We start from the raw sequence: 11459 nt of genomic DNA on the forward strand, positions 1-11459 counted from the left end.
AACTTGTGTGACGGATTCAACATTTTACGATACTGTGGATATGTAATCACATTTAAGCCAATTAAATGCCATTTTGAATATATTGTGAAAATCTTAAGTGTCACTTGAATTCGATCCCACTTGCTGTCCAGTCGATGTATGGGACACATGTTATAGCCAACATAAACAATGACTATTGTTTTGTGATATGCACTTAGTCCTCTTGATTCATTAACGTCCTTACTGGTTCAATCATAATAGTGGCTATAAATAGACAACTAGCTGATTGGTGGGTATTTTAGCTTCCATGAGGACAATAACATCCTTTACATATGAATATAATATAAAATGCTGCGTTGATCAGTCAATAGTAAAACACAATAATTCATCTGAAAAGCATTATATAAATATTTAATAGTAACATAATATACTTATACAAAAAAAAAAAAAAAAAAAAAAAAAATGGATTCTTCAACAATAACAGAACGGCGTCAGCTACAACATGAAGAATCGGTCACACTAAAATCTGCAAAGCAAGCCGTAGAAATGGAAGAAGACATTACCCACAGCAAAGATGATACATTCAAAAGCAGCTCGTTGTCTGTTAACGAACAGAGTACGCTACACAAACCATGCGATTTATTACGTTGTTCGAATACAAATGTCACACAGTGCTGCACTACATCACAGATCAATTGTGTGAAACACAACTTAGAGAGGCGTTGTTGTGATCAACGGCAAACACAATGTTACAGCCAAAACACTGGCCGTGAAACAGTGGTGACATTAGAACCCTATCAAAGGGGCAACTGTGAAAGGACGTACACTAAAATGGTTGAAACTCCCTCTAAGGATACTAGGAAGCGCCGGGGCTTATGTCAGTACTTGTGTACGTCCGTGACCTCATGTCTGCTGTCGTGTTTGGTCGTCATACCGATCTGTGTGGTCCTAATCCGCTCGAGGACCAATGAACATGTAAGCTTTCATGGATTGTTATGAACAAGTACACAATATGAACACACTACCTACGATAGCCATTCAAAACTGCTTGTGCTATGATACAACGTCAGTACATATAATATTAAAAATGTGTTATATCAATTAGAATATTTTTACTCGGCAAATACATATCCATGTTTTCAACAAGTTTAAATTCATAATAAATTAAGTACACTTGTAAAACACAAAAACGTCTCACACTAGCCTCGCGTTATCATTATAGCATATATAGAATTTCAAAACCTGTATTTATCTGATGTTGATTGTGAATATAGATTTACGGTCTTGTTACAATCCATCTGCTCATTGAGGTGTCAAGTGTGCAACTTGACTAATTGTGATATATGTTATAGCTGCGCATTGTTTTGAATAGTCCGTGAATGCTTTACATCTCATGTGAACGGACGAGCATATTGTTATTGCGAGACGCGATCGAAATTGATTATCAATGTAGCTTAACTTATTATTTATTTTTTGGTATCTTATTTTGCTATGGTTTACCTTAGGTAGATATAACTTTTTTCATTAGTGTTATCGTGGTGTTTTTGAAGGGGTTCACGCTCTTTTTAAGGACGTTTAATGAGTAATTAACGTTATTTTGACAAGTTTTTTTCAGTTACTCGTTATTGTATTGTCGGTATTGTTCAATGGAACTAAAGGCATTTATCATGCACTGATATCAGAGATAAGGCGTGTTTGATCTCCTTTCAGATTCTTGTAGAGGAACAGCCAGAACCACTCAGGGAATCACCAGTGCGTCATGGTCAGTACTTGGTATTGTTGTAGTTTATTTTATCATTACTGGGAATACCATGGATCTGTTTCGGTTCCTGCATAGTGCAATTCAGTCGCGATGTATTAATCATTTAAGCATTTTGCACATCTACTGGTATTAAACTGAATCTTATGTATTAAGAAATGTCAGAAGATGTTGTACGTAACATATTAAATGTGTTCGTCTTATGTTTGTTTTGTGATGTTAACAAAGATAAACTGATTGAAACAGACCATAACCAATACTAGCCATAGTTAATATGACCACTGGACACAAACGTAGTATGTGTGATATTTATTTGCTACATGACTTTGATGGCAGTGTTACATACCAATGAACATGCGGATTTTGAACGACATTATTATTTTGTTCATAATTGTCAAAATTGTTTTGTTCAGTTGCAGAGCCATTTATTGGCGGTGAAACAGCGAGGGTGGGTCGATTTGAGCTGAACCAAAGTGCGGTTTTCCGTAAGTTACAGTGACATCTCTCATTTATTACTATATATATATATATGGTATTAAAACAAAATATTGCCCATTTCGATAATTTCTTTGTATCTTCATTATGCAACGAGCTAGACCTTGTTCTGCTCAATAAGTCGTAGGTATTGAAACCGTTCAAACTTGTAGAAAGACATATCTGATTTTTGTTTTAATTGCACGCTTGTCTTCAGACGATAACAAGATCCGATGGCTTGCCTCATCTGTCTCGAGTTCCGCGGGCTTCCATGCGAGCGAGGACGACTCGTGCGTGTCCGTACCTGACTCCGGCCTTTACCACGTGATCTCCCAGCTCACATTCGCCTTCGAAAACGATACCGTCAGGATGGCCGGGCATTCTATCACCTCTAGGCAGCGCGGCACGATTGACGAGTCCATGATCCAGAAGAAACTCATGTCGCTGCCGTACAGGGACCCGGCACTGAACGTTCACCAGAAGATCTACATGCCCAGTAATTTGCTGGTGTTTGTGGAGGCTAATGCTGGTGACTGGGTGTGTGTTCACACGAGTGACGTCGATCTAGTCTACGCGTCGAGCGTCGACAATGTCCTCAGTATTTACAAACTCTAACTGTAAACGTATCGTCGTATTTTCCGAAAAAAATACGCCACTTGTTTTGCCACAAACTGTTATAGAAACCGAATATAAAATTAGCCATATTCCAGCAATATTAATTGTTTACATATACCAATGCAAATTATGATGCTCTCAGGTTGTATACATTATTTATTTTATTTATTTATATACATTTTGCAATTTGACTGTGAATTATGTTCATATTATGCTTTCTGGATGGATGTTTTATTTATTTATTTATTTTGAACGTTAGTAAGTCAGTTTACTTCTATTTATTCGTTCGTAGTTGATTTAAATGTTTTAATTTGTGAAAAAGTTATGTGAACAGAAAGTGCTCATTTATATTTTACGGAAATCAGTGTATACATAGATATTAATCTTTGTAATAAATAATGATAATAGAATAGTTGTGCTATGAAATCCGAATGAAAAAAAGTCCCCCTCCGCCTGATAAAAAGGTGTGTGTTTAATTAACCTACTTACTTGCGTGTATCAATTTTACTTTCATGTCTTACCGGACGGGAGAGAAAGACGCCATTGTACATAAATAGCATGCATCTTGATACCTGTTTTAAAATAAATACATGAGCATCGCAGTTAAGGTGGAAAAAACAAGAGTTAACGTCCGAGATACAAACGACTTTTATATAGCAGTACCATATACGCTATTGCAGTAGACGCTGCAATATAGCGGTACCACATACACTATTGCAGCGTCTACTGCAATATAGCGGTACCATATACACTATTGCAGCGTCTACTGCAATATAGCGGTACCATATACACTATTGCAGCGTCTACTGCAATATAGCGGTACCATATACACTATTGCAGTGGACGCTGCAATATAGCGGTATCATATGCACTATTGCAGTGGACGCTGATGTATGTTGATTGTGTGAATATAACTTTACTAGTGCTTATTTCAATATTTGCATGTAGAAAACTGTTCTAAGTGCTGTACTGAGTATTCTTAATGCAATAGGAAACAAAACTCAAACGTAGTACATCTTTTATTCTGCATTGTTGGTGCAATTAATATTTCGTTTTCTTTAGATTACACATCTCTATAACACACCTTGTCTTCAGTTAGCATTCCTCGACATAATCGAAATCGTTTGCAATTTACATGGGCATTAGAAAGAATAATCATCCTATCGTTTTTCATTGGCTCGCCAGATCATGCGGCGACCGTTTATTTGTCCATTTACGGTCAAAGATGGTCCACATCCATTTAGTAAAGTAATTAGTTTTAGGTAAACGTTGACACATACAGTTACCGAAATAATCAAGATAACGTCATTAAATATAGTATAGTATAGATTAGTTTGGTCTAAGCTCATGCTCAGGAAAGAGTGGATTTCTGTAAGATAAATTAATTCGTTGCACGCTTTTTTCCTTACCCCTCACGAAGTGATACAAGACCGAACAATTAGAGCTACGTTCTTGTCCTATATTACTTTCCGGACACTGTATAGTGTATATATCAGTGTAAGTGCTTGTACGAAGCCGTGTAACTAATAATTTTCCGAATAGAAAGTCCAGATGATTAATCTACTTTTAGATATATTTTTCCAAAGAGTAATTCCCATTAAGGCTCTAGTCTACAAATATGGAATTTGTTTCAATAGTTCAGCATTTTGTTTCCTTAATAAAAACAAACAAGAAACAATGTCGGTTCGAGTTTTATAAGGAAATATTCGTGATATATCGTGACAAAGGATGAAAGTATGAAATAACTGATACCTCATTCGAAATATTGTCCGTAAAGACCAAATCAAAAACCTACTTTGTACTTTAACTGTTGACTGGAAACTTTAGTTAACATCGAGAAGGATGCGAACTTCATAAATTAAGTTTTGTTGGTCGTACATATGTTTGAAACTTGTCAATATTAGTACACTTGATGAATTTAAATAAAAACACTGCGTTTTGTGTATGATTATTTTAACTTGAATATGGTTAAATATATTCTTTTGCTCTTTTCATATCGCAAAAGTACAAATATCGTGCATCTTGAAACATTACATAGGTCTCAGCTATTCAAACATTTCGAGTGTTTTCGATGCAATACAATATCATTAAGTTGTTTCCGTTTTGTGTATAGTTTATTGAAAGATACAGTACACATTAATTCAACAACAAGTGTTAACATGAATGTATGAGTGCTGTTGACAAAATAATAACATAAATGAACGCAGATATAGTTTACTTTATTGAACATTTACTTTAGCAATAACATCCATTTTGTAACCTAGTAAACTTTGTTTTAGATAAACATAAAACTTGAAAACTAGACGCAAATTATATCATTGAACAACTTGTTGTTATAGATCTTATGGTCGGCCCCACATTCACGATTGGCACCACCACTGACATCTTGGTACTAGTCGTAAACTACCGATATATGAGAATACAAACTAGGCAATTTAAAAAATATTGTGTGTTTTTGTGTGTATTGTGTGAAAGGTCTTATTTATGGAAGATATTGAAACTGTGTTTCACATTCCCCGCCAACAACCTGCAACAATCGCGCTCAGCGGATCACATTCCCCGCCAACAACCTACAACAATCGCGCTCAGCGGATCACATTTCCCGCCAACAACCTACAACAATCACGCTCAGTCGATCACATTCCCCGCCAACAATCTACAACAATAGCGCTCAGTGGATCACATTTCCCGCCAACACCCTTCAACAATCACGCTCAGTGGATCACATTCCCCGCCAACAACCTACAACAATCACGCTCAGTGGATCACATTCCCCGCCAACAACCTACAACAATCACGCTCAGTGGATCACATTACCCGCCAACAACCCACAACAATCACGCTCAGTGGATCACATTCCCCGCCAACAACCTACAACAATCACGCTCAGCGGATCACATTCCCCGCCAACAACCTACAACAATCACGCTCAGTGGATCACATTCCCCGCCAACAACCTACAACAATCACGCTCAGTGGATCATATTCCCCGCTAACAACCTACAACAATCACGCTCAGTGGATCACATTACCCGCCAACAACCTACAACAATCACGCTCAGTGGATCACATTCCCCGCCAACAACCCACAACAATCACGCTCAGTGGAACACATTCCCCGCCAACAACCTACAACAATCACGCTCAGCGAAACCAGGCAGGTGGTGGTTGACGGTCGTACGCTGATATTGAAGTAAAATTGATACTTGATGCGTTCACGATACAACAATCAATTCTTGATTTAGATCAATTAAAGCAGCCTTTTTAAAGCGGTAGCATATATGGACATTTCCTTAAGAGAATACATCACGTACATGGGTCATGGTTTCATTTAGTTCACGCAGCATGTTGACCTAGTAGTGTGGATTGTTATACGGTCAGGCTAATGCAACAGGGCTTCTTCACCCAATCGCCACAAAACAAGAAAGACAAATCCATATGTGCCCTTCCACAACACCATTACACGGACGTACATATTTCAATTTGACCAATCATCTGTATGCCAATATAGTGTAGTTTCCATGGCATTATAAGCAATTTTCGTTAAAACACGTGTCTTTCAGTTAAAACCATGTTGTGAACTGTGCGTCATTATTTTCGTGAATGTAATTGTATCCATTATACAGGCATGTACGCTGGTAATTTTTATTTTCATCAATATGTCGTCACCGAATTTTTAAAATAAAGGAATATAATTCTTCCATTTTTAGCAATGTCATATACGAATCTAGAGCATCTTTAAACGTGTGTGAAGATTGCCTGTAGATAGATATGCAACTAGGATGCCTACAGAGACGTGAGCTCTGAAGCATGCATTACTCAAAATATCGGTTAATAGATCTGACCCATTAAAGAACACATAACAATTACTCACGCCGGGTATTTTCATTTGTCAATGCCCAACATCAACAAATATTGATTCAAATTACTTTTCTTAAGCTCATCACATACAGCTCAACGGAACAACGCAACCATGTCATATTTCCCTATCATGTAACAAAACGATCTTAATCTGTATTCATTGCATGTATAATTTAACTGCAGACGAAACTGCTAATACGTCAAAATCGATGTGATAGCAATCACCCATACACGTGCAGTCAAGACCGGGTGGTTTTAAACGATTTATTCTTTAAACAGCTTGTTTCAATTGCAATTCTTAACTGCCTTCTGAAGAAGTTAGTCATGGTTTTGGGAATTGATTTTCCAAATGATTGATAAAACTATCTGCTATCCTTAAATTATCCCTACGTTAATGCCTATCAGAGTTAATCTTTTCCTGCCCAATATTTATAGATAAGTTATTTAAATTCCGTAACATGACATACTTTCGAATGTAAGTCACGATTGTTTCAATTGTGATAGAGAATATTACACTCCAGAAATAACCGGGGATATCCCAATTAGTGTCCAAAACTTTACTTCAATATTACATTCAGCTATAAAACAAACATTTTAACTTAATGGCCACATATAGGGCCTTTACATGTAATCGGCGCTGTTATAAAAAACATCAATATTCGCTAAAAATCATTTACAGCTTACATAGATTTATATACATTTTCCATATTCCTTGTTGTCTACATAACTGAAGTAAATAATTTCACATTACTTTTAAAGTAAAATAAAAACATGCAAGGTAAAATTGTGGCAAGTAGCGAGATACCCCGGGTACACGGAGAGGACAGTGTGACTACCAACTGGGCGGGCCAGAGGGAGGGCCCGCACTACGTGGATAGCCCTTCGATGCCGCTCCGGGTGTCACGTGTCCAGACGTATCTACCCATGTACACGGAGCCCGAGAAAACAGCGACTGGAAACTGTCGACTACTGAAACGGCTGTTCAGAGCCACTATAAACATCGTCATAACAGTCGCAATATCAGTGTTCGTGACATATTGCTTAATCTACAACCACTTTATAGCCGATAAGATCGGACACAATGTTGCGGAAGCAAGAGAAAAAGTAAGTAGCCTAAATGCATCAATTTAAGCATTCGATGTTCGATGTGTTAGCATTGTACTCGATATTTAAAGACTGTATCCATTCAATATGAGACGACTGTTCCAGCTCAATATGCAAGGACAGTTCCCACAACGGTGTGTTGCTGCAGATGGGTTTTTATATAAATATTCCCATTTCTTATGTGTCAACATCACTAAGTAATCATCTTTTATAAGCATGTAAAAGATTAAAACAGATTTATATGGATTGTTTAAAGATAAAATTCATTAAATGTTTTTGACCGTTTTGTTAACTGTTATTCTTTTACACAATATGTAATTTTCATATGATATTTAACATGCTATTAAACGTTGGATTTTTTGGCTCAATTTTCTGATATTTTTTTACAGTTGATTCATAAGATAAACTACGCTTTCCCTGTCGACGCGTTAAAGTATCCTATGTTAACGTGTAACTGTCGTATGGTGCCATTCAGTCATGTTATTTTCACCTTGCATGATTATTTACAAAAGGACTCAGTAATAAGTTATTAATTAAAGATGATGTGTTATGAGATTTAATATTGACAAAGGTGATATACCAAGATGTCTTATGCCAATGCACTGATTTGATTTAAGATTAATCCAACGAACAAAGTATCGACATTCGGAGCACTAGCAGGTACGTACCTTGATAATGTAACATATTTATTGTGTTTGATTAATATACATGCATGTCAACTTGCAGGTAAAGTTTAGACAGTTTATTGATGATGATCTTTCAAAAAGCGATTACGCAAGTTATTATCATTGTATGTTAAGTGTTGTGTGTAAGTTTGGACTCTAATTGAGTTGGTTATTGGTCACGTACCTTAAATCAATATCTAGCGGGTGTTAATAAGATTTTTATCGGATATTTTTTCGTTAGTTACATTTCGGTATAGGCTCCTGCATTGTAGATTTACGTTTATAATTACATATTAAAGTATTTGTGAACACTAAGTTGTAACACGTTTAGTAGCCAAGTCGTATTTACTTATTCTATTTAATCAAAGATTTTTTTGAAGCAATGGGCTAAAAGCCAATAAAGATTTTTTTCTGTAAAAACACAGACTAAATCTTCACATGCCTATGTGGCTCTAAAGTTAGCCTGCCTTTTTTCAGGCGATACATCGATGCCTGCCAATCAGCATAATGTGTATGCTGTGTTCTCTCTGGACCAAGTCGCGTTGAATAGTAAGCAATTCTTAGCCTTTTTGTTCATCTTAGTTGATATTTCTTATAAATACAAATAACAAGGTCAAGGTGATATGCATATGCGTTTAATTATAACTAATAATTGTTTGGCATTACCTTCTATAACAGACACTGGAGACATTAGATGGCTAAAATCGGACGGTTCGGATTCTGTAACCCCAAACAAGACTGACAGCTGTGTCGTAGTTAAACAAGGAGGTCTTTATGGCGCTTTTTCGCAGATAACATTCAAGTTCAGCCCTTCGTCGAAGGAACGTGTCGGTCACAGTATCTACGTGATCAGACACGGCACCGCAAACGAAACCATGATCCAAAAGAGGAACCTTGATAAGCCGCAACTGCGACTGGAGACACACACGTTTTTGCAGCCCAGCAATATCAACGCGTTCGTAAGCCTCAGTTCAGGAGATCAGGTGTGTGTAAACCCGTCTCCCCCGGATATGGTCTACAAATCGGCAGTGGACAATATTCTGACTGTTGTAAGATTAGCTATGTGATCCATGTCATCTTTTGTTGTTTAGCTTAATGTTATTTATTTATTTATTTTTTAATGTTTTGTACATTGATTTTTTTAAAATATGTACTATTTTGTCCTCACTATATTGTCTTTTTCATCTGCGAAACGTTCTTTGCTAAAAGCGCTTGTGTTATGTACCGGTTGTGTCCTTACATTACCCAACACAGACTGTGATAAGTACGTTTATTCGTAACATGACAATGCCTATGGTCCATCGCATTAACCCATGAAATAACACCTATCTAGATTTTTAGCTATGGTGTGTAGCATTCATGTCGCATGTCCTATGTATGATTATTTGTTTAACACGTATGAAGCAATATACACTTACGGGTACTATGCAATAGTTACTTGTCCTTTCAACATTAATCATTTACTACTATAAGTATTTGATATACCAATGTAACATTTCCAATTCTTTAACTGGTGCAGATTTATTATTCATAATAAAATTCATATCGTCAAAATACATGATAAAATATTCGTACATATTCAAAACTGATGTACTGTGCTTAGAATATAGCATGGGCATAGACATTTATACTATCAGCTGATGTCACCTTAACTCTGCAAACTCGACATTTGTAAATAATTCGCACACACATGACTCAATACTCATATTTAGACGCTTCAATGAAAGTGCCGCTGTTTAAAACTGAGCATAACAAAGAAGACAACTTAAACTGTGTACATGATTATTGGTTAATCAGGTAAACTCGACTTAGAACTCTTTGATAATCTGATCTATAATTTCTACTTGTATGTGATATTCGTGTTTGGATTTACAACATGAATACAATCGTGTTTACATCGTGATTATACCTTTACAATTTTTACCTTACACATTTCCGTCTGCCTTTTTTAATTCCATCATGTCTAAATCAGTGACAGGTTCGCTATTCCCAGCGTGTTCTTATATGCATTCCTATACACCAAGTTGTACATCTACAGACGCCGATGTTTGAAGCCATATAAATACTCAAAATTAACTAATATTTCGTAAATTAATGTCATTGAGACACAAAAAATAAAAACGAATATTGTGTATCTCTTTAATCTGTGTTACCATACCACATCTAGCATTGAAATTGTGTCTATTGCTATAAGGAACACTAATTGTTTATGGGTTAACTTTATTTTACGAAATATTTTACGAAATATTCGTTGATTGTGTGTATTTATATGGCTTTAAATCTCAACGGTTGAACGTCAGATTTTTTTAAATGGAGAGTCATTTGCTAAAAAACTAATTACCATGCTGACTTATTGTTTAATGTCGTTCTTGTTTTGTTATAACTGTTTATGCACGAATTTATGTTTCCTCATATGTTTGTTCTTGTTGATCCTGAGTTTGTTATGATATTTCTCAAAAATCAGGATAGTAGCTGTTGAATGTTACCACCCCGGGCATGATCAGTGTAAAATAAGTGAATAATAAGTTTATAAAAATTGCCACTAACGCTTAAAACAATTTACTAGAGAATACCTTATTTATCATTGACAAACCACATGAAAGCTCAGCAATGTATAAACTGATAAACAATGGGATCAAAACTTCTAATGTGGTATCGCTAAGCGTGGAAGAATAGTCGACCTTGTTAAACTTGTGTTTTTTTTATTGATAGTTAACTTTTACAGAAATTCCCCTTGAACTGCTTAGGCCATATTATATATATGCTGTTGTCAACAGGATTTTTTGTTTTTCATATCATTGTCGTATAAGGAATTTAATATTCACGATTATGAAACAAAATTTGTCTTATTTGCTGGTTTGATCATGATTCAAACTGTAATACTCTTATTGATGTTCAGTTTTGGTTTCCATTTAACGTATTATGAAATCTAGCGATTTTAAACTTAGTTTTATTCTGTATGAGAATGTTATTATTTCCAGCGATATTAAATGTTTTAAGGA

The 11459-nt window shown here is 35.9% G+C and overlaps 2 protein-coding genes across 2 annotated transcripts; both read left to right on the forward strand.

Moving 5' to 3' along the window:
- The first annotated feature begins 274 nt into the window (after positions 1-274).
- LOC127833369 (uncharacterized) lies at positions 275-3453 on the forward strand. The gene is made up of 4 exons (XM_052358581.1): positions 275-954; positions 1690-1741; positions 2152-2223; positions 2430-3453. Exons 1-4 carry the CDS (start codon positions 442-444, stop codon positions 2825-2827), a joined length of 1035 nt encoding a protein of 344 aa, XP_052214541.1. The 5' UTR covers positions 275-441; the 3' UTR covers positions 2828-3453.
- Positions 3454-7321: 3868 nt separating this feature from the next.
- LOC127833370 (uncharacterized) lies at positions 7322-11223 on the forward strand. The gene is made up of 4 exons (XM_052358582.1): positions 7322-7792; positions 8410-8452; positions 8935-9006; positions 9136-11223. The coding sequence occupies exons 1-4, from the start codon at positions 7460-7462 to the stop codon at positions 9522-9524; spliced, it is 837 nt and encodes a 278-aa protein (XP_052214542.1). The 5' UTR covers positions 7322-7459; the 3' UTR covers positions 9525-11223.
- The last annotated feature ends 236 nt before the right edge of the window (positions 11224-11459 follow it).

This window comes from Dreissena polymorpha, chromosome 6 (genome assembly GCF_020536995.1).
Source record: "Dreissena polymorpha isolate Duluth1 chromosome 6, UMN_Dpol_1.0, whole genome shotgun sequence".
NCBI lineage: Eukaryota > Metazoa > Mollusca > Bivalvia > Myida > Dreissenidae > Dreissena > Dreissena polymorpha.

Bases quoted from the DNA above. Each gene is read 5' to 3' on its own strand.
- LOC127833369 (XM_052358581.1), top strand. From the start codon at position 442: ATGGATTCTTCAACAATAACAGAACGGCGTCAGCTACAACATGAAGAA. The intron at 955-1,689 runs GTAAGCTTTCAT...ATCTCCTTTCAG, and splicing joins GCTCGAGGACCAATGAACAT to ATTCTTGTAGAGGAACAGCC. The intron at 2,224-2,429 runs GTAAGTTACAGT...GCTTGTCTTCAG, and splicing joins GAACCAAAGTGCGGTTTTCC to ACGATAACAAGATCCGATGG.
- LOC127833370 (XM_052358582.1), top strand. From the start codon at position 7,460: ATGCAAGGTAAAATTGTGGCAAGTAGCGAGATACCCCGGGTACACGGA. The intron at 7,793-8,409 runs GTAAGTAGCCTA...ATTTGATTTAAG, and splicing joins TTGCGGAAGCAAGAGAAAAA to ATTAATCCAACGAACAAAGT. The intron at 9,007-9,135 runs GTAAGCAATTCT...CTTCTATAACAG, and splicing joins GGACCAAGTCGCGTTGAATA to ACACTGGAGACATTAGATGG.